This window comes from Natator depressus, chromosome 1, assembly GCF_965152275.1.
Source record: "Natator depressus isolate rNatDep1 chromosome 1, rNatDep2.hap1, whole genome shotgun sequence".
Taxonomy (NCBI): domain Eukaryota; kingdom Metazoa; phylum Chordata; order Testudines; family Cheloniidae; genus Natator; species Natator depressus.
Genome location: NC_134234.1, coordinates 174,357,371 through 174,380,501, shown reverse-complemented (window position 1 = coordinate 174,380,501; position 23,131 = coordinate 174,357,371). Strand labels below are relative to the sequence as shown.

At 43.0% G+C, this 23,131-nt stretch overlaps 1 protein-coding gene across 1 annotated transcript; it reads right to left on the bottom strand.

Annotated features, from left to right (window-relative positions):
* Positions 1-3,004: 3,004 nt before the first annotated feature.
* On the bottom strand, positions 3,005-16,955 carry HSPA13 (heat shock protein family A (Hsp70) member 13). The gene is made up of 5 exons (XM_074946852.1): positions 16,708-16,955; positions 12,074-12,414; positions 9,195-9,408; positions 7,856-8,023; positions 3,005-6,173 (listed from the first exon to the last, which is right to left on the bottom strand). The coding sequence occupies exons 1-5, from the start codon at positions 16,730-16,732 to the stop codon at positions 5,494-5,496; spliced, it is 1,428 nt and encodes a 475-aa protein (XP_074802953.1). The 5' UTR covers positions 16,733-16,955; the 3' UTR covers positions 3,005-5,493.
* Positions 16,956-23,131: the final 6,176 nt, after the last annotated feature.

The window sequence follows — 23,131 nt, the reverse complement described above, 5'->3', positions numbered from 1 at the left end:
CAAAGACATCTGAGACCCTTTCTTTGGCCAGCCCAAGCACAGGATGCAGCGACAAGGGGAAGGAAACTTGTGCTACCCTGTGACAAGTGGGGGCTTGTCCGGGATTCTTCCTAGCCACGATACCAGTGGCTGCTCATATGGAGGAGACCCTGAAATGGCTGGTTACTACAGTGCAGGAGCTGCAGCAGTCCCAGCAGACGGAAAGGCGGGCCCTGATGGCGTGGCAGGGGGACAAAAAATGGGCCCTCCAAGAGTTCATCAAGGAGCAGTCGGTGGTCCAACAGCAGATCCTCCAGCGGGTGGTGAGTCCGGCAAACGGGGACAGAACCAAGACAGCAGGGTGGGGGCTCTGTAAGATGGGCCCCATACGCCTTTCTGGGGACATTTGAATGGGTGGCTACGGCAGCAGGCTCGGAGAGTTTGAGTTGGGCCTTGCTGCAAGCCCCGTACCTGGGAGGTGAAGCCCATGTGCCATTTATGGCTTTGGGAGAGACCCAAGCCAAAGACTATGCGACTGTGAAGGCTGCTATCTTGGACAGGGTTGGACTCTCAACCGAGAAGTACCGGCAGCAGTTTCAGGCAACCTGCTGGATGGAGAGCCTAAGGCCCAGGGCATTTACCCAGAAGTTGACTGACTGGGCCACTAGGTAGCTGAGGCCCACGGCCCAGACAGAAGAGATAATGATCCTGGATCAATTTCTCCAGGAGCTCCCGGACCCAGTACGCATTTGGGTCCGATGATGTCAGCTGGCCTACGTAGTGGATGCAGTCTGGCTGACAGAAGAGTACATTGAAGCGGAGGCACCCAGAAGGGTGGTGAAGCCCATTAGGGGAGCAGGACCTGGACAGAGTCCACCGGAACCTGCACCCAAGAGCAGGGCGGACCCTGGGCCCACCTGCAGCTGTGAATTGACCTGTTGGCAGAGCGGGTGCCCTGGCCATAAAAAACAGGACTGCCCTCAAATGGAGTGTGGGCTGATGGACTTTTGCGGGTGGACCGGGGGGTGCGAGGGACCAGGAAATCAGCCCTTAAACGCAATACATTGGGGAGGAAGCCCCGAAAGGGTTTGGTGGACTCCACCTCCACCCGCTCACTGGTGCGTAAGGGTCAGCTGAAGACATGCTGGATGGTTCAGGAATAAAGGTAGTCCTTCTGTGTGTCTATGGGGACACCCAGAGCTACCAGATAGCCCGAGTTCCCCTGGAGGTCCAGGGACGCTTCTGGTGGCAGCAGGTAGGGGTAGTGGAGAGGTTACCCTACCCAGTCCTGCTGGGAAGCGATTGGTGACTCCCTTCTTGCAAGACAGGAAGTCGGAAGGGAAATCCTGAGGAAGTGGGGGGGAGAACCTGATTAAGGAGGAGAAGGGAGATGGGGGGCTGGTAGACCCCCCAAAAGTAGCAAGAACTCCTAGACAGCAGTGGGAAGAAACCACCAAATGTTGGTTTTGTGGTAACAAAGGACCCCCTCACTCCCACCCCCCCCGGGGAAGGGGGGCCAGGAGTGCAGCCCTCGTGAGCCCAAGAAAGACAAGGCACTTGGGGCCTTGGAGCTGACCCTGGAGTCAGGGTACCTAAGCACCCAACCATGCTAGAGAGAGGGCCGGGGGGGGGGGAGAGGGTAAGGGAACACTCAGACTGTGGACTTTGTTGGGCTAAGGGCCATGTGCGGGAGCCCTGCCCCTACTGTAGAGACAGGGGGAGCACCTAAAGAACCCCAGGGAGGACCCGCAGGAACCCACAGCTGTGGTAAATGAACCCCCTTTGAAGGGCCAATATGTCCAGCTGAGAAGAGGCCAGGGCTGGTTGAGCCTGGTGGCTCATTAAATGGGGGAGGTGTGTCAAAGGGCAGAGGTATAAAACCTTTGAGTGCTCTGCTAAAGAGCCAGCTTCCCCCTGCTTTCCTGGAGGGTGGCTGGGTGTATGGGCCAGGACCCTTGGCAGGGAGCCCAGCTGCAGGCCCTACTGAGGGCAGGCTCAGTGCCATCTACTGAGCCTAGTGGAACCAGCTGGGTTGATGACTGGGAAGGCTTATAAATCCAGGGAAGAGCTCAGGAAGGAGGTGAGCCAGGCAGGAAGATAGGAGGGCTGAAGCTCTGTCTTTGCTGGCTGACACAAGCCTCAAAGGCCAGAGGACCCAGTGAGGGGTTGGAGCGAGGACAGGTGTTGGGGGAATTGGGACTGTACAGCCACTGTAAATAAAAGAACACAGGTGTAGCACCTGCCAAAGACATCTGAGACCCTTTCTTTAGCCAGCCCAAGCCCCCAGCACAGCAACCAGGGGAAGGAAACTTGTGCCACCCTGTGACAATGCTATAAAAACTCCATGGCCCAAATGTGGCACAACAACTGTTTTTCTGCATATAAAAGCCAGGGCCAGTGTTAAGAGGTAGCAAGCCAGACAATTGCCTGGAGCCCTACAGCACAGGGAGCAGCGCAAAGCTAAGTTGCTCAGGCTTCAGCTTCAACCCCAGGTGGTAGGGCTCAGGGCCCTGCAATATTCCTTGCAGTCATGCCTGGCAAAACTTTGGCATTCTGCCCAGGGCTCTAGTGAGTCTAATGCCTGCCATTGGTGGCTGACCCTCTGGAACCTGCTCAAAGTCACTGGACCCCTGGTTGAGAACCACTGTTCCAGAGGACAAATACTCCTGCAGTTAATATTGAGAAGGTTAAATATTTTTACTAAGAGGCCACATCCAGCAAAGTTAGATTTCATTTTCTAGAAACCTCATTGGACAATGTCTGTGGAATGCCCAAATCTGCATCATACAGCATTTCTACAGCATGTTTCTAGTGACCTTATTTGTCACTATTGATTTAATAAAAAGGGTTACAACAATTCTAGATAAATCAAGTTGTTTAGAGCTGCTCCTTCACTTTCCTAGCCCATATTACCACCTTTTGTAGGTCACTGGTGCACTTCCTTAGTTCTGCCTTATTTCTAACAGCAATGCTTCAGCCCAAAAGGAAGTCCCAGGGAAAGAGAAACAAAAGTTTGTCAGACCTTATGCAGTTACCTTTATTTAAGAACATATTTTAAAAGGCTGTATATGAATATCTCTGAAGGATGACATTTTCCCCAAATGCAGATGATATACATGTCAACCTGTAAACTGACAAGATTTTAAAATATTGAAGAGGCATCACCACTTCCAAGACTGCACTCCCTTGAACCTCAGCTACATAAACTCTTCTAAGTAAAGTTAGGTGGTATAGGGCTCAAGCTACAGGCAACAAGATTTAAATAGAAGGACTAGTCATAAAAACAGAACTCCAATCTTCAAACAGTGGCATTTAGTTAAATGAAGGACCTTGATAATAAGTTGTGCACTGGGGAAAATATACAAAGTACATTATTTTGTTTTGTTTAAAATTCAGTGGTTTGTGCCAAAATACAGTACCAAAAATTAGCATTTTAAGACCAATTGTAATTCTAACACCCTTAAAAAAAAAAAAAAAAAGCTATGAATAAGACTTACAGCAGGGTAAGCCCTAATTCTTGCAGAGATTTCTGCATCTATGCAAAGTAAACAGAAGTATTTGCACAACAAGGGCCTGAAATAGCATCTGCATATTATTTGAGAGAATTGTACTGCATACTGATATTTGTCCATTATTTCTTTGAAGGGACTTCAAAGTTTGTCATTCATATTAAAAAAAAAGGTAGTTTCAAGAATTACATACCCACCCCTGCTAATTTTTGTAATTGTACAACCACTTATTAAAATATTTCCCCCTCTTGTTGCATCAGGACCCATATAAACACAGGGCATGAGGGCCCTTGAGAACAAAGAATTTCTGCTATTTTTCTTTCTCCATACAGAAAGCTTCTTGGTTTTCCTTGGTTACAGGTCAAAGGCTACCAGCAGTATCATCTGAGATACTTTAAACTATTTTAAAGTGGCCTTGTCTCTGAGTTTGTAAAAAACACTGTTTTGATGGAATGGGTCTGCCCTACTAAGTGCAAGCCTATTACTGAAAAGTCTCAAAATGTAGCAGATAACTGTTCATTTTAAATATTTTGCTATTAAATCTCACATTTAAAATACAACTCATTTCAGATTTGTTAAGCAAATTTTGCTTAATTATCTAGTTAGGTGATAATACCCTCTTCATTGACTAAAGGATAAAACAACATATATAAAAAGGAGTTCATTTGGCTATTCAGCATTTCAATTTATCCCTTCAAAAAGAGCACAATTAGACACGTTTCTTTAAAACCTTCCTCCAACAGTTGAGACTGTAGGAGTCAACGTCTGTTCCTTGTGTTTATTAACCCGCCAGTAGTCAAAACAGTTATCAAAAGCAAAAGGCTGCAATATTACTACATTTACATCCCAGTTCCTGTGCTACTTGTATGGTTTTTTCTTTCCCAGACTACACCTCACAATTATCACGCCATGTTCAATTCACAGAGTGGGGGCAAGCATCAGGAACCTGAAAACATGCAGACACCAACATGATAGGCACCAGGTAAAAATAGTTGGGATTCATTTTATTTTTAGGGAGAAAGTTAATAAAAAGAAGCTGTAGCAATTCTCTTAGTTGAGTACCAACGCATTTCATGGTAGGGATGTACTGGTTGAAGAACTTGAATGGGACCCTTCCAGAGCCTAATGTGCTTTTTTCATTTAATATAAAATTGACTTTATAAAACCTTTTGGCTGCATGGCAGGAACTACAGTAATGATGGTATTATCAGGTGTCTGCCCACTGGAGAAACATCAGAGGGACCACAGCAGCCTCTCTAGCTGATGACAAACTGAATCATAGGAATCTGTTAGGAAAATGCATTTTAAAGCAGACACCAGCATAACAGCATGAAAGAGCTAAAAAAATTCTTAATTTTTTTTTTGACCGCAGTAAGTCTACATTAAAAAGAGATGACAAATCCACAAATAGTTTAAGCAATAACACTGTGCTGTTATAAACAGCAGCACAAGAATCTTAAGTGAAGTGGACAAATAGTATTCAAAACAGGAAAATTGCATTTAGAAAGGTGCTTTGAAGTGCTCAACTGAATCAGTTTAATAAATAAATTTAAGCTGAACATTATTTGAGCTGTCTGCATTAATACTGCTACACCTCATCTCACAGTACATACGATCTCCACCACAGGTTCAAGCTCATGATTACATTCCACTTTCAAGTTTTCAGGGTCTGCTAATAAAATTTAGCAAGAAAATGTGTGCATTTTATTGGCAGTAGCAGGTTTTCACAACTATCAACTCAGGTTTTCATCCCACATCCAGACGACAAACCAATGGGGCAGAGGTGGGTTGTGTGTGTCCATTATTTTTGAATTGCTAGTACCTTTAAAACATGATAGAGCCAGCACACAATAAATGGTCTAGCAACACTTAAATGGAACAGAATTAAAAAGGTAGATATTACATGGCTAAAACTAGGTTTCACTGTTTGTTGGGTAAGTCTATGCACGGTCATGAGTAGATTTTTGAAACAGTGAATAATGGAATGTGACAAGAACAATGAAGTTCAGTTGAAGTTAGTTTTTCGTAAATGCCTATTAGGAATTTCTACAGCACTGACTTGGAGGGGCCAGGACCCTCCAACAATCCCAGCTTGGATAGCTACACCCATTACCACTGCCAAATCAGGATCTACAGAGGTGTTGGGTTCCTTTCCAAAGAACTCTTGAATAACTCTGCGTATCCGGGGAATACGTGTGGAGCCTCCTACCAATACAATCTCATCCACTTCTGTCTTGGGTAGATGTCCTTCCTTCAACACCTGCTCAATGGGCACAAGGATCTTCTGAAAAAGGTCCTCATTCAACATCTCAAATAGTTTTCTTGAGATTTGTGTTTCAAAGACAACTTTCACAGTGTGGCTCTGTGTTTGTGAAAGGTCATCCCTTAAAAGGTTTATCATACCATCTTCCATTTGTGAAGATTTGGCTGCAATTACATTATTTTTTTTTATCTGTTCTCTTTCTGAAACAGCTTTTAGGTCCTTCCTTTCTGGCATAGTAAGAGAGACTCTGACAGGAGAAGACTTGTGTAGAGTTAAATTTAACTTGACTGCTTCCACAGCCTGCCTAAGTCGATGTATTTCTTCCTTTCTGGAGGGCACCGAGCCATACATTCGATAGATTTGGTCATACAAGTACTGCAGCAATCGCTGATTAAAGTCCTGTCCTCCAAGTTTGTTGTTACCTAAGACATAAAAAAATATATCAGGTCACACACAGTATTTCAGAAGGCACAAAGATGCCCTTTATGTCATGTGCAGGACATTCTCATGGGACCGGGAAAAAGAAACGTTCACAACTATAGTCCCAACAGTCAATGGCACAATCAGAAGTATAATCACTTGGGGATATTTTGTTTGTAATGTGATTCACAAAACAAGACAAGAATGTTCTCAGGTTCTGTTTCAATATGCATAAATGAAAAAGCAAGGGGTTGGGGATTTTAGAGGAAGTTTAAAAAAAAAAAAATAAATAAGTCCACGAGAACACTAGGAAGGGGTTTGGTTCGAAGAATGTAAAAATTGAAATGGAAAATATTTGCAGCCTGCTGCGATACTATGCAAGTCAATCTTTTCCATATTCCCAACTCACACTCCAAGTCTTAGTTACTGTCTACATCTCTGCCCATATTAGACATTTTCACTAATAGCAGCAAGACGAAACTCATGAAGGATTACTGCCTCAACTCCTGGAGCTGAACTTTGTTAAGGACTTATTGTATTTTAGAGCCTTCATATTAAAATCATATATGAAGGGACATTAATGTGCACCGATAAAGGCTACTTTTGAGCCATAAGGTATCTATTCTGTCAAGTTCTTCCTGTGGAAACGCTGATTCCCAGTAGGAGTTATTTCAGCTCTTGATCAGTGAGCTTCAAGCTCTGGTAACGGACCCATCCTATACTAGGCTTTATAGGTATGTGGTGGAATAGTGCACTCATCCCAATTTCCCTCCTAATGTGTTAGTTCCACCTTAACCATCCTTCCAACAGTTTTCAAATACCCATGCCTGCTCTTCATAAGATTGGCCTCGTGAGTTTTCCAATGGAATGGCCAATACCCATAAATATTCAGTCCATCTTTTTATTTCAACTGAAAAAAGGAGTTCATACTGTTCAACAAAACCATGTTGAAATGGCTGACTGCATTTATTACTCTTTTGCTTTCACTAGACAGCGCAGCAGATGTCAAAGCCCATTGAGTCGGGAATATCAACAATAGTACTCAGCCTCAGATCTGTCTGAATCCAGGTCATCTGCAAAGCAATTGTGTGTTCACTACATAGGTTTACAAAGCATTGCTGCCAGAATTCTTTGCCAAGTGATTAATCAGTTTGGCATATTTGTGTTACAAAACCTGTTTCTGGGTTGACCGTGTGTGAGCTCTCCACCCCTTAATGTCTGGACTACAGCGTAGCACAAAGGGGACTGTTCTAAGGCACCCTTCAATAATATGGCAAATCCCCTTGACTCAGACAGATGGAGGTAGTAGAATGCTTTGAAACACCACTAGCTCCAGGCACAGTAATTGTAAACGCACAAATGCTCAGGTTACCTGTGCACAAATGTGACAATGACAGAAAACTAGGCCACAGCTTCTTATGTTAAAATCAGCCAAAGAATGGAAGAATTTCTCTTAATTAAAATCAGTTGCAAACCTAATTTTAGAATTATGGAGAGTAGAAATAACATTCAGGGGACCAGTAGGCCACCTAAAGTTCTAAGGTATGTCAATCTCAGCATGTCAATTTAGCATCCCTTTACAGGTGATTTTTTTTACATGTATCCACTGAAATTATATAGAATTAGTTTTTAACTTAAGAAAAACCAACATGTTCTATTGAAGTATAGGGTGACTTATCCTTACCTGCCATCGCTCGTGTCAGAAACATCCCTCCTTGTTTATTCAATAATGAGACGTCCAAAGTTCCTCCACCCAAATCCACTACCAGAACATTAAACACATCCACTTTATGGAGACCATAAGCCATAGCTGCAGCAGTAGGTTCATTAATTACCCGTAATATCTCCAACCCTGAAAAAGCAAAACAAGTTAACATTTTCTCCACACAACTGATAAGTGGAATCTATTGTACTACACAGAGTTATTAGTAACCCAGCCCAGTTGCCAGCAAAAAGCTGGCATTGTCCAACAATTGCCAATGAGTGGAAGGCAGGTTTGAAAGGCTGCAGCCAGGGAAGGAAGCACTGAGCTGCACCTCCCCTCCTCACTGCAGCCCTGCAAACCTCCTACGGGCAGGATAGCAGTAGAGAAAGGGGCTGCAGTGCAAAAGTTGGGGCTTTCTATCTGGGGCCAAAGAGCTGCACAGGACCTCTTCTCTCTGCTCTCCAAGGCTCAGCATCTCCCAGCGTTTCTTCCCCTGGGTACAGTTCCCTGGCAGGACACAATCCAGAAAGGACAGGGAGAGATGCTGCGTAGTGCCAGCATCCTGGCTACAGCTCTCCCTCTCTGCTACTGCCCTGCCCATAGCATCCTCTCCCAGGCCACAGCCCCTTACCTCCTGTCCACAGGCAGGTTTGCAGCGCTGCAGCCAAGAAAGGAACATCAATGGGACGTGATTTGGTTAGTAGCAACATTTTGTTGGGAACCAAAGCTGCTATACTGGGTTGCTATTAAGTGGAATCTACTGTATGTTTAAACAGAAACTCTATGAAAATATTCCATTAAATAGTGTCGATTTTTGTTCAGATTGAAGTAAAATATAAGATGTTTGGGAGAAGTTCACAGGGAATTCTACATCTGCCATAGCTTTCATTTTTTTCGTTTTTAAGATAAACTGGGAATATCATTCTTCAATTTACTTTTAGAGCAGTCTGTCAGAATGAAAACTGATTGAACAGTTACCTCAGTGTGCTTTCTCAGAGGAGGAGAGGTGAGGTGGGATGGTTTGTTATCTTGTTTTTATTTGAGTCTGATTTATTCCCATGAAGTTTCCTGTATAATTTTCTCTAATTGAAAATTTCCAAAAAACCTATTTCCTTTAGTGATACTTGGGCACATTGCTATCTGTACTTGCATTAGCCAACAGCACTTCAGATCATTTGAGAGTTCCCTGCTGTTCTTGGTGATTGCCACCGATTCTCTGTTGCTATTCTACATTTCACAAACAACTTAGTGTAGATGAGTAAACCTCAGGGTAATTCAAAGAGTAGAGGGGAAAATACCAGAAAGAAAGATGCATCACCTGCAAGGTTAGCTGCCTTAATAGTATAGTTCCGCTGCCTTTCATCAAACTCTGCTGGCACTGAAATGACAGCATTAGAAACTGGCATGCCAAGGTACTCCTCTGCCATCCTCTTTAATTTCAATAGCAGTTGAGAGCCAATATACTCAGGCGAGACATTATATGTTTCATTGGTTGTCACTGAAAATTCAGCTGCTCCATTGTTGCTGAAAATCTGGGGGGGAGAGGGGAGAGAGAGACAGCAAACCCCACAAGTGTGAAACACAGCCCATCTTTCATTAAACAAAATGCTTTTGTGAAACTGTACTTGGATATGTAGCATACCTGCTTACTCCAGAATCTACTATGAGCGGTGGCTTTGCCAGCCTAAAACATTCTATCTGAACCAGTTTTCTTTACCTTCCATTATGAATGATATATGACATGAAGGCATTCAAGTTGCCAGAAAATGTGCCTACAGTACTTTGATCTATTTGGGCAAAATAGACGAGTGAGTCAAAATCCAGAAGCTGGGTCACACAATATCAGAATTAATAATCCTACACAACAACACATCTAAGGAATGAAAACAGTTCTTTTGAGGCAAACCCTAGGTCTACTCTACTGCTAAAGCAGAAATTATACAGGACGTCTCAAGAGACACGCATGTATATAGGTACTTATTCAGTCCACATCAAAGCAGTTGCTGAGTGCTACTGTACCACTGAAGATTTATTTTATGCAGACTCTCTGCACCCACTATTAGCAGAGACAAGAGAATGATTTCCGATGCCTGACTTAGTACCCATTGTTAAGTATTTTATTGTGCTAGTTTCACCATTATTGAAAGACAGGTTGTAGAACTGCTACTTTCAGGTCCATTTATAATTATAAATGAACTGCATAAAAAAAGACAAACAATGAAAAGGAGTACTTGTGGCACCTTAGAGACTAACAAATTTATTTGAGCATAAGCTTTCGTGAGCTACAGCTCACTTCATCGGATGCATTCAGTGGAAAATTACAGTGGGGAGATTTATATACACAGAGAACGTGAAACAATGGGTGTTACCATACACACTGTAACCAGAGTGATCACTTAAATTGGTTAGTCTCTAAGGTGCCACAAGTACTCCTTTTCTTTTTGCGAATACAGACTAACACGGCTGCTATTACCAGCAGGAGAGCCGGGGTGCGGGGACGGGACCTTTTGTAGTGATAATCAAGGTGGGCCATTTCCAGCAGTTGACAAGAATGTCTGAAGAACAGTGGGGGGTGGGAATAAACATGGGGAAATAGTTTTACTTTGTGTAATGACCCATCCACTCCCAGTCTTTATTCAAACCTAAGTTAAATTGTATCCAGTTTGCAAATTAATTCCAGTTCAGCATTCTCTCCTTGGAGTCTGTTTCTGAAGTTTTTTTTGTGGAAGAATTGCAACTTTTAGGTCTGTAATCGAGTGACCAAAGAGACTGGAGTGTTCTCCAACTGGTTTTTGAATGTTATAATTCTTGACGTCTGATTTGTGTCCATTTATTCTTTTACATAGAGACTGTCCAGTTTGACCAATGTACATGGCAGGGGGCATTGCTGGTACATATCACATTGGTAGATGTGCAGGTGAACGAGACTCTGATAGTGTGGCTGATGTGATTAGGCCCTATGATGGTGTCCCCTGAATAGATATGTGGGCACAGCTGGCAACGGGCTCTGTTGCAAGGCTAGGTTCCTGGGTTAGTGGTTCTGGTGTGTGGTTGCTGGTAAGTATTTGCTTCAGGTTGGGGGGCTGTCTGTAAGCAAGGACTGGCCTGTCTCCCAAGATCTGTGAGAGTGATGGGTCGTCCTTCAGGATAGGTTATAGATCTTTGATGATGCGTTGGAGAGGTTTTAGTTGGGGGCTGAAGGTGATGGCTACTGGCGTTCTGTTATTTTCTTTGTTGGGCCTGTGCTGTAGTAGGTGACTTCTGGGAAGTCTTCTGGCTCTATCAATCTGTTTCTTCACTTCAGCAGGTGGGTATTGTAGTTGTAAGAATGCTTGAGGGTAGTTGGGAAATTGTAAGTGTAAAAGACTAGCTATCCATAATCATGAAAAAAATGCATTGAGAACTATGAAAGCTGTGTATTACATAATGTTTACAATTCAATTGATGTTTACTGAAAAACACTATTTTGGTTTACATCTTATACATTATCAGCAGATAAGGTCCTACTCTGTGCGTTGTGACAAAACAAGGCTAATACTCAAGTAACTACAGGAGGGGGGAAAGGATTAGTACCCTAGAAACTCTCTATCTGTAGTGCATTTTTTGTTGTATAAACTAGAATTAATAAAAATAAATGTATTCAATAGAGAGGGAGGCTCCATTTCAGAGAGAAGATTCTTGCATGTTTCAGTACCCTCCTGCTCAGAACAGAAGAGGGTCATGTAGGTACTGTGTCCACAAACCATCACATCTAGTAAATTCAAATTTGGCATTTGCCAACATAGCAACTCCCATTGCCAAATACTCTTCTCTCAGATTTTTCCTTCTGCTGTGAAACCAGTTGTTTTGCTCAAGTTCCATCCCACTTCTCTCTGCCTCAAACTCATATGCCTCAAAACAGTCCAGTATCATAGGTATAAAAATAACATAGGTATAATAGCCAAATGCAAAGTTAATCAAGAACAAATACTTGTACAATATATGTTATTATTTTATCTTTATTTTAAATTTTTGCAATTTCTATGTTTGGATCCCACCAGCACAAAGACCATATTTTGTTCCTGAAATGCTACATTCAGGGTTCTGCATCCTGATGATCAACCTGCCAGACAAAGGCAATTGGATCTGCTCCCTCTGAACACCATATATATAAAACTGTAGTTTGGATAGAATTGGTAAAGATTGCTATCTGTTTACCTTAAATGGATATCTGCTACTTTCATTTTTCAGCTCTTCTGGAGTGAAGATTTTCCCTATGAATCTTTTGGCATCATATACCGTGTTCTGTGGATTAGAATCTGCTAGTTCTAGGCCATCATATCCCACGTACACATCTGTGTCTGTGAACGACACTATGCTTGGTATGCTGTTATGCCCACTTTCATCTGAAATAACTTTCACCTGCCCTGTGCCAGGAAGGAACACGCCGACAGAGCAGTAAGTGGTGCCAAGGTCAATCCCAATCACTTTTGGTGTAGGCATAGGTAGATACTGTTGTGCCAAGTAGCCAGCCAACAAAAGGGCCAAGACAGCTGAACCTGTGAGAGCGATAAAAAGACAGTATTAGAGCATCCATCCAAACAAATCTGGAAGTTCTTCATAGCTATAATACTAGTTGTGACAGTGGTAAATTGAGTGCCAGCTCTGGCCAAGGCCATAAGAACTGACAAACTCGTAGCTGGAAGCCAAACCAGCTCACCTGTATGTTAGTTTTGTTCAAAACAGGTATTAGTATTATAATATATTTAGTGTTTAGACTATGAAATGCTTGTAAATTGCTGCATGTATTAATGTCACTTGTAGTATCTTTATTCCATTCTATAGGGAAATACACAATTCCCGTGGCTGGGTTCACAAATTCAGAGCAAACATTTTCAAGGTTATAAAGTAAAACTTGTGTGTCTCTTCCCCCTGCTGTACATTAAGAAAACCTATCAAGATTAAACAGGCCATTAAGAAACATCACAATACAAAGGATTGGTGAATGGCCCTATCCCACCTCGGAAATGCTACATGCAAGGGAGCTTCTCAAATGGACTGTAGGGCCAAATGTAAAAGATAAAATAAGGTTACAAGAAAATTTTTCATTTCTTTTCTGTTTGAACTCTCACTGGGTCAGAGACACTTAACTAAAGCAGAGATCTCCAGGGCCCTGAAACTGAACTGACAGATTACTATTCCTGTCATCTTTAGCAACCATATATGGTATGCTTGCTTGCTTGGTAGCACCTGTAAATAACTTTCTTATTTCTTTTTCCTAAGTAATAAGCCTTTAGATAGTTTATTATGGGACTGGCTACAGGTGTTGTCTTTAGTGTAAGATCAAAGGGCAGATAATGAGGAGTAGCTGACCGGTCTCTTGGGACTGGAAGCAACCTGAATATTTGGTGATTTTTATGTAAGTGACCATTTATCACTAAATCCAGCTTGCGTGGATGGCAAAAGAGACTGGAGAGCCCAAGGGGATGGTCTGACACTCCACAGTAAGACTAGTACAGTGGCCCAGGAATTCATATTTGTTACTGAGTTGATGAAATCTAATTATAGAACATGCCACCAGTTTGGGGTGTCTGCCCTGTTTTTGACAGTCTGCCCTGAAGTAACACTCACGGCCATGAATCACGCAGCCAGCATGATATTACTCTGTTGTGTATAAATCCCTCCACTGATTCCACTCAGTATATATCTTAGTATATATTTACTCTGATGTAAAATTAGAGTGTTGTGAAACTGCTTTGTGCTTAGTCTCATTTCCTCAGAAGTCAGCAGCAAGCTTGCATCTGGCAATTCAGGCAAATTACTAGCCACTGAAGTGTAACAGACAAGGACATAAGATTTGTGAAAGTTTAAAGAAAGGAATGGTAAATCAAAAAACAAAATAATGTTGCAAAGTGATTTACAAATAATAATTAATACTCATCTTCTATGTGAGGTATGCAAGTATAAACCCTACATTACAGATACTGAAAACGAAGCAGAGGCTAAATGAATTGCTCAAGGTCACACAACAAATCAATGACATAGCCAGAGTAAGATCCCAGGAGTTCCTGGCTACTAGTCCATGGCTCAAATGACATCTCTCTATTTCGCTCTCCTGCTTATTTTGAAGACTGTCAATATAAATATACATACAAAACATGAGCTTCCCATGTCAGTCAAAGACTAGTCATATCTTCCAGAGAGCAATAGCCTGATGTTCTAGTATTGGGACTTCATTTTAAGCATAAAAGGCAGCATGGAAGATGGCATAGAGATGGAGAGGTGAGGCTGAAACTGTTGACAAAGCCAAGATACATGATAAGAGAAGAGACCCAATATGCGAGCTGGGTAGGGTCAAGGCCTGGTCTCAAATGCAAGAACAAGAAATGTATGTTGTATAAATTGCACAAAGTGGAATCAGTGGAGGGATTTAAAGAGAGGAGCAATAAGGTAGGATCAATGGGCAAAGATGATGTTAACATGTGTTTCTGACAGATAGGAAAGGAATTGTGTGTTTGTTTATTTTTACAGTTATGCTTCTTTTCTATGTTTGAATGATTTTGGGGTGATATTCTGTATAAGACCTGTACCAAATGGATATCTCACAAAACAGACATGATTCAGGCATAAGTATCCGGAAAAGCCAATTTGAGAAGATAAGCTTCATGCCTAGACTTGAAAATATTGACAGTTTATGGCAGATATGTTCAAATTCAGTGTCCCACATCTCTGACATGTCACAGGCAAAAGCACGAGACAAAATAGTCTTTGAGAACCTTTTGAAGTTGAAGCCATACTGCTGTAACCAAATGTAGGTCATGACCAGGAATACATACAAATCGCTGTGAATTGACTGGCCAGAGTTACATGAAGATTTACATATGAAAAGAAAGCTCAGCGCTAGTACCAGATCAGAAATAAGGAAGAGCTTTTAGCAAAATAAATAAAATACAATTAGTACAACAGACTTTTGTACCAGTCAGCACTCTGACGGCAGGATTGGGCAAGAATTAAGACTACGGACATGTCTACACAGAACTGTTTCTGACTTACCCACTTGGGTTAAACTAAACAGGAACAAGCCATCCTTTTTCCAAAATGAGAGTCCACACATGAAAGCAACCAGAAACAGCTACTGTGCTTTAAATTTACACCCTAGCTCAGGGGTGGGCAAACTTTTTGGCCCAAGAGCCATATTGGAGTTGCGAAACAGCATGGAGGGCCGTGTAAGGAAGGCTGTCCCTCCCCAAACAGCCTGGCCCCCGCCCCCTATCCACCCCCTCAGAATCCCTGATCCATCCAACCCCCCCGCTCCTTGTCCCCTGACCCTTGGGGATCCCACCGCCTATCCAAATCCCCCTGCTCCTTGTCTCCTGACCGCCCCCTCCCGGGACTCCCCGCCCCCATCCAACCCTCCCTGTCTCCTGACCGCCCCCAAACCTGCACCCCATCCAACTGCTCCCTGTCCCCTGACTGTCCCCCAGGACCTCCTGCCCCTTATCCAACCCTCCCTTCCCCCTGCTCCCTTACCATACCGCTCAGAGCGGCAGGACAGGCTTATTGGAAAGCCTGGGAGGGCACAAGCCGTGCTGCCCAGCAATAGCGGTGAGCCAGAGCAGTGCCCGCTCAGCAGCGCAGCTGCAGGGGAGGGGGAACAACAGGGGAGGAGCCGGGGACTAGCCTCCCCATCCGGGAGCTCAAAGGTCAGGCCGGATGTGGCCCACGGGCCGCATTTGCCCACCTCTGCCCTAGCTTAATCCATGTGAACTGTCAAAGGCAGACAAACCCTGAGTGTTACTATTAACCCCATAACGTGCCATCTTCAGGATCTATTGACCATTAAGACTGGGCCCTCCACATGGATCCCCAGGAAGGAGATCAGCAACAAACCTGTGACAGATGGAAAAGGTTATCATAAGAACGGCCGTACTGGGTCAGAACAAAGGTCCATCTAGCCCAGTATCTTGTCTTCCGACAGTGGCCAGTGCCAGGTGCCCCAGAGGGAATGAACAGAACAGGTAATCATCAACCATTCCCATCTTCTGGCAAACAGACGCTAGGGACAGCATCCCTGCCCATAGCCATTGATGAACCTATCCTCCATTAATTTACTTAGTTCTTTTTTTAACCCTGTTATAGTCTTGGCCTTCACAACATCCTCTGGCAAGGAGTTCCACAGGTTGACTGTACGTTGTGTGAAAAAATACTTCCTTTTGTTTGTTTTAAACCTGCTGCCTACCAATTTCCTTTGGTGGCCTCTAGTTCGTGTGTTATGAGAAGTAGTAAATAATATTTCCTTATTTACTTTCTCCACATCAATCAGGGTTTTATAGACCTCTATCATATCTCCCCCTTATGTCATCTCTCTTCCAACCTGAAAAGTCCCAGTCATATTAATCTCTCCTCCTATGACAGCTGTTCCATACACCTAATCATTTTTGTTGCCCTTTTCTGAACCTTTTCCAATTTATCTTTTTCGAGATGGGGGACACCCCTATTTACCGCTCTCCAGCCATCAACTCTGCTGCTCCTTTGTGCACGTTACTCCATAGGGCCCGCTGCTGCCCTACAAGCTCCCCCCCGCCCCGCCCCGCCCCTGGCCGCAGGCGAGGGGCTGGCAGAGCAGCTCAGCCTCCAGCCTCCCTACCGCGAAGGCCCCCCGAGGCCGCCCACTGGGGCCAAGGGGGAGCCGAGAGCGGGGACCGCAGCGAACCTCCCCCGGGCGCACAGCGGCCCATCCCCGAGCCCGGGGGCCCGGACTCTTCCCCCCGCCCCGGAGACCGACGGGGCCGCCCCCGCCTCCGCCCCCGCCCAGGGCTGGCACAGACCCCCCCCGGCCCCCGCTCACTCACCCAGCATCGTCATCTCGCCGGCCATTGCCCCAGCGCTCGGGCCCGCCCGCTCCAAGCTGCCGCTTCTCCGCCCGCCGCCCGGCTTCCGCACCCGGGGCCGTTTGCTGACGCTCCCTTTCTGCCAGGGAGATGTTTGGAAACCCCCGCTCCGCCCGCGCGGCCCCCTGGGAGGTGGAGTCCGCTCGCCGCCCCCTGCCCAGCGCTGCTGCAGGGCCGCAGACTCCACAAAAACGACAACTCCCGGCAGCCGTCGCCAGAGCGACGATGCGTCCCCGCCTTAAACGTCATCAAAAACAGCGTCCGCGTCCTAGTGCGCATGCGCGAAATGGGCGGGCGCTGCTCCGCACGTGGCTCGCAGTGTCTGCTGGGGCGGGTAGTCTCATTCATTCTATCCGGGCACTGCGAGCAATTCTCTCTTGTGGCCACCCGCGCTGCGAGGCGTGGGTCAGGCCCCAACGTCATCAGCTTGGTTATAAAACGGGGGGAGGGCGGGTAGTAAAAGGGTGGGGGTTTTTGGTTTATTGCTTGCCTGGTTTTCAAACATTGTTGGGCACAATAACCAAAACCCAGAAGGATGCTCCAGGTAAAACCTGAACAGGTGGCAACCCTACGTGGAGATCACGTTTTCCAGTTTGTGTCCCCCACCATGAGGGCTACACGTTTAGGAAAGCTGAGAATAGAAATTCATATAATTCTGTGTTTCCAGGACCTAGGGCATGAAGAAAAAACACCAAATATGGGTAATCTGTGATAAATATTACAAGTTGCGAGGGAGCAGACTGAGCCTCTTCAAGCACCATTTCCAGAGTCTTAATTCCCCTCTTGCCGCCCACACTATTGCCAACTTCCAAGGATTCATAAATCAGGCCTCAAAAAAAATCACAAAATTGGCTTAAAACTATTGAAATGAAACCAGAGTTTTGTTTTGTTGTTTTTTAAATAAAATTTGTGAGCTTTTTATTTGCCTTTAGGTTTCTGAGCTTTTAGGGTTCACTCAGGTCATGGCAGTCAAACATCTCATGGCAACCAGAATGGCCAGAAATTTACTTTTTCAAAATGAAAGCAAAGATTCTCACCATCACTTGACTTCACTAGCTGGGGCTTTAAGATAACCAAATACTGCAAGACTTGTGATCAAAAGCACAAGAGTTAGCAAGTCTTCCCGCACTTCTAGCGAGGCAGGTGATCAGTTCTGTTGTTTAGGTTTGGCCCACTATAGGGCTTCAAATCCTGATGGTAAATTCAGGGCTTCTGAAGGCCTCAGGGAGAGTTGGGCCCCTGCTCATTATCTCACACATATCTCTTTTCACAAGGTCCAGAACCCCTCAAGGCCTTCTAAGGAACACAGCAGAAACTGTTTTCGTAAGATTGCCTAGCACTTTCATACACATTTTTGTTACCTTTCTTCAAAGTGCTCTCATGTCTCATTGCAATGTTAAAAACATTCTTTAATATTTTGACACAATCATATACACACAGCTCTTCTCCTTTGTGCATTTGTAACTTGTGGGAGGGGAGACTTCTGGGGAAAGTCAGCCACAAGGAGTGAAAAGACATTAGTGTAAGGAGTGAAAATTCTGCCCAGGACTTTGCAAATAAGCCTGCTAACGCTTTCTGCGGGACCAACTGTAGTCATTATTCCTAGAAATCACACACCACTGGCCCTGTTTAGCTTTTTCTATATATAATATTATGCAATGCAAAATAAAACTAGTTAGTTAAAATCAAATCCAATTTTGAGTAATTAAGTAAATAGTTTAACAAGTAATTAAGTAAATAGTTTAACAAGAAGCAAAATCAAATCCAATTTTGCTTCTTGTTAAACTATTTACTTATTCGCAAAAAGAAAAGGAGTACTTGTGGCACCTTAGAGACTAACCAATTTATTTGAGCATGAGCTTTCGTGAGCTACAGCTCACTTCATCGGATGCATACTGTGGAAATTGCAGAAGACATTATTATATACACAGACACCATGAAACAATGCCTCCTCCCACCCCACCCTCCTGCTGGTAATAGCTTATCTAAAGTGATCATCAAGATGGGCCATTTCCATTACCATGCACTGGGCTGGTCTACACACACAAGTTACACTGCTTTAACTACTATACTGATATAAAAATGGTAAATGCCCCTGATGGGGACTGGTTACACTAGTATAAGTTATTCCCCACATGGGAAGGTGATGAATCCATAAGGCTAATAAAGTGAGGTAACCCATTCCACCTCCTTAACGACTTTCAGGATGCAGCGATTGTATGACATCTTAACTCCTTCTGTGATCAGTTTCACCTTGACTGATTACATCAGTGAATGACCTTTTATGGCAAACAGTTACGATATCTTCCTGCTGTGAATTCCACAGGGCAAATATGCATTGTGTAATGTACATTCATTCCTGCTTCTTCTCATTTTTGTGTTTTCCTGTGTCTCTTTAAGGGCAGCTTCTCCTTTTTGTAGAGTTTGGCCATATACACACAAACACACACAAAACTTTATTTCATATGTATGTGGTAGAAGGGGGCCCATTCACATTAGTTCACAAGTCAACATGTCATCAACCCATCACTCATAAATCCAGTACATAAAACACATTAGATTTATAGCTTTCAGATATAATCTACTTATAGTTTTGTAGGTCATGGGTCTGACTACCCATGTGCAACAAATAAAGCAATTTACTTGTTACTGATGTGTAAACATGGGTCATCATGCCCATGATAATGGTTGATTTCATCCTGTTCCTGATATAATGGAACATGGGTTTTTCAGTGAACCATTTACAAACTCCCTCATGCAAACTACTCAAGCAGCTGGTCCTTTGCCTGTCAGAATGACCAGAGAGAATGTGCCATGTCATGTCAGAGAAGGTGTAATACCTCATTAATCTCCATTTAAAATAAAAATCCTAGCAGCCACCCACTGGATGCGCTCAGATGTGATTTTTCAATTGCTTATTCAATCAAATTATTTTTCATATATCACAGATGAATACCTTACCATGGACTCCTCAAATGCCAAGTTTTAAAGCTCAGCCATTGTTAAGTTATTGGGTAGGGAAGAAAGGGTCTGACAGTTTTTACAGCATTTTTTCCACCCTCACAACACTCAAAAAGCAGATGGAATAATTTTACCTATTCATTCGCCTTTCTGTAGAGAATAAGAGTTTTGGAAAAAGAGTTGTAGTGAAAATGAAAAAGGGGCAATACAATAAAAAATGTATTGCATTCATAATTACAGCATTGCTGCCAAGCAAATGTTGTAATAAGGTGGACCTGTTTGAAACCCCACACTCCTGTAAAAGTTCTAGTGCCTGTGTGCTTGTTTGTCTTCTAAACTGCTGTCACAAAGCATTGTATGGTGCGGGGAGAGGAAAAAGGGAATTGTGTATAAGACATTTCTTTTCAGACCTAAGTGTTTGCTGTTTTTATTCTTGGGATTAAAAATGGATAGTGTAAATCCGCAAGCTAACTCAGCCTACACACTAAAAGACACTCTCCAGCCACAGCATTCCAGTCCCCTTTTCTTCAGAGCTTCATTTCCCCAAATTCCCCCCCTCCAAAATAAAGCTATTTAACACAAAATTAACATGTCAGTCATGCCCCTTCCCCTCTGACCAAGGGTCTCCTGCAGTGGCCTATTTACTCTCTACAGGATTACACCACACAGGCCTGAGTCAAGTCAAGTCAAGTCAAGTCAAAGCAAGCCTGAATGCAGGACTATACTCCAGAGGTTCATATGTGATTTAGGTTCTTTCTCACACACACCCACTGCTACAAGAGCTTTCTTATGTCTTGCAGCTCTTGCTGGCTTTTATGAGGCCTAGGTGATCCTCAAGCTATCAGCTCATCCGTGGCCTCACAATCTCTCCTGGGAGGCAGCTAATTAGTCACAGGTGGAGTTAACCCAAGGCCCCTTAAACAGCCAACCGGCCTGTGACAACATGTCAGTGGGAGTGAAATACTGTGCCTATAATTTACCTATTCATGACCAAGTGCTTATTTATGCTTATTAGTGCTACAACTCATGCAGGCGGGAATCTATATAAAGTCTTTGCAAGAATTATGCAGTGATTAATTTCCTTTGACGAGAATGTTTTTTCCCTTGTGTTTTGATAGGTGGTGGAAAAAATGTTTTGGTCTATAAGTGGGTTGAAGGAGAAAAGAATTAATGTAAAATCTGACTGGCTGGCTTTCAAGCAATTTCCCATCAAAGAGGAACAGGACTCTGTAGTAAAACCTGTCATGTTGTGGGAACCCCGTTACAGTACTGCAGACTCCTGACATGTTTAACACACAGTTCAGTCTTCCATTGTCAATGGGACCCAGGCATATTTTAATTGTGTTCCTAAACTATGCAATATCCATGTGTTAAAGGAAGAGGAAATTCAGGGGAATGCAGCACCCTCTCTTCAAAGGAAGAGCTCCCCCATCTCTCCCTGGCTTGGAGGAGCAGTGCTTTTCCATAGCTCTCCCTCCTTGGCTTGTGCAGTGAGAGCTCCTCCTTCCTGTTTCAGTCTGCTTTAACCAGCTATTTCTATATAGTCTCCAGAGCTGTAGCATATGGTTCAGGAGGATAGTTAAGACACAGTTTGGTCCCATCTCTGCTGGAGAACCCAACCAAGAAATGTGTGAGATAAACACCTCAGAAATCAGGCCATTTATTGAGGTGCCTAAACCTGGAATCTCTCTGTTTTTAACCTAGACAAAAACAAGTTCCCACCTATCAGTAAGATTCCATGTTAAAAAATATAGAAACACTGGAACTTCACTGATAGTGCCTTGATCAAGTTAAGACACTGAGAATTATCCTCCTTTATGTAATTGGGAAAGAGCAATTTTTTGAGTTTTCATGTTAAAACTGTTTGGCTTCAAGCTGTCTAGAAAAATGTGTGACCTTCAATTTAGGTGTAAAAATTATAACTGAAAATATATTGAGATTGTATTAAAGTCACTACATGGGTCAAATCCTGCAAAACCTTAGTCACATGAGTAATCCTTATTTACAAAAGTAGCCTTATTCATTCAGTTGGACTATACCCATGAGCAGTTCTTGGTGAAATTTTTTGTTCAAAGCTTTTTTTTTTTTTGACCAAAATATGCAGATTTGGATCAACCAAAATAATTTAAAAATTTGTGTCAGATTCAAGAAATTGTACTGGTAAAAAAAATCCAGAAAAATTGAAAACTTTTGTTTCGAAAATGTCAAAACAATGTTTTGATTTTTCAATTCAAAATGACTGTTTATTTAGAAATGTTTCAATTGTATTTTTAAAAAGTTAGAAACATAAAAAAGCCCCAAATTAAAACTAAATCTTCTGTGTCCTGTCCCCCACGGCCAATTTGTTGGTACAGCCAGCAAGCTGGAAAAATCAGTTATTTCCACAGCTGTACCCTCAAGTAACACTACCCTTATGTGAGTAAGGGCTTACAAGGTCAAGGTCTTATGTTAAGCACAGAATTTTTGTAATTATAAGTTCCAAAATATAGTTTACTGATTTTTCCCCCCTTTTGGCTGGCTGTCCCCAATCAGGCATGCCATGAATGCTTAGTTGATCAAAAAGCAACTATCCACACAGAGGAGATATCTTTGGAAATGGTCTCTGTATCTGGGAGGATTTGCATTCAGACAGTTGAAGCTATCACAATCATCGTCCAGCAGGTGTCTCTATAATGCAGCATTGTTAAAGCTTCTTGAAGGGGGACATTTCTGAATAGCAGTTTACCCACACATAACCTTTTGCAGTCTTTATCCATATTTAATTCTCTTAACTTATAGCCACTTCACTGAACCCCGCAAAGTTAACAATGAAATCCATGATTTCCCTTTCACAAATAAAACTGTAGAAATAACAATATCATATAATCCAATAAAAATATAAAAGGCTAACATTCCACCGAGGCAGTAAATTCACATAGGTGCATCTCATAATTCTCTAATTAAATCTCTGTTTGTATCTTCTGTGAAAAGCTTTAAATATGCACCTTGTCACTTTACTATGTAAGGAAGAGGCCAAGAGCCTTTATTTGGATAGATGGGCCTATCACAGCTCCTACTGGCTTTGCCAATGGGAGGCTCCATTTTGACTTACTTTATAGAGCAACTCCTGAAGCAATTCTGCGCCAAAAAATAAAAAGTTCTGCTCCAAAAAAATTTGTGCACAATATTTTAAAATTCTGTAAAATACTGCATATTTTATTTGTCAAAATAACTCAATATAATCATTCCAGTTTCAATTATTTTGGTAATTGATTTCAAAATACCTGTCAACAAATATATCTGTAACAATTCAGACAACAAAAAAAATTCAGAAAATATTTTTTGATAAATTGATTCCTCACTAGGCATATTAATACAGAACTTAAGAGTAATAATTTATTTAAACTACAACACAGAACCGTATTTCCCACCCCTTTCAGAAGCA

Coding starts and splice junctions, on each gene's coding strand:
- HSPA13 (XM_074946852.1), bottom strand. CDS start 16,732: ATGGCCGGCGAGATGACGATGCTGG. Junction 12,415..16,707: donor CGGCGAGATGACGATGCTGG/GTGAGTGAGCGG, acceptor TCGCTCTCACAG/GTTCAGCTGTCTTGGCCCTT. Junction 6,174..7,855: donor TCTGACACGAGCGATGGCAG/GTAAGGATAAGT, acceptor TTTATGTCTTAG/GTAACAACAAACTTGGAGGA.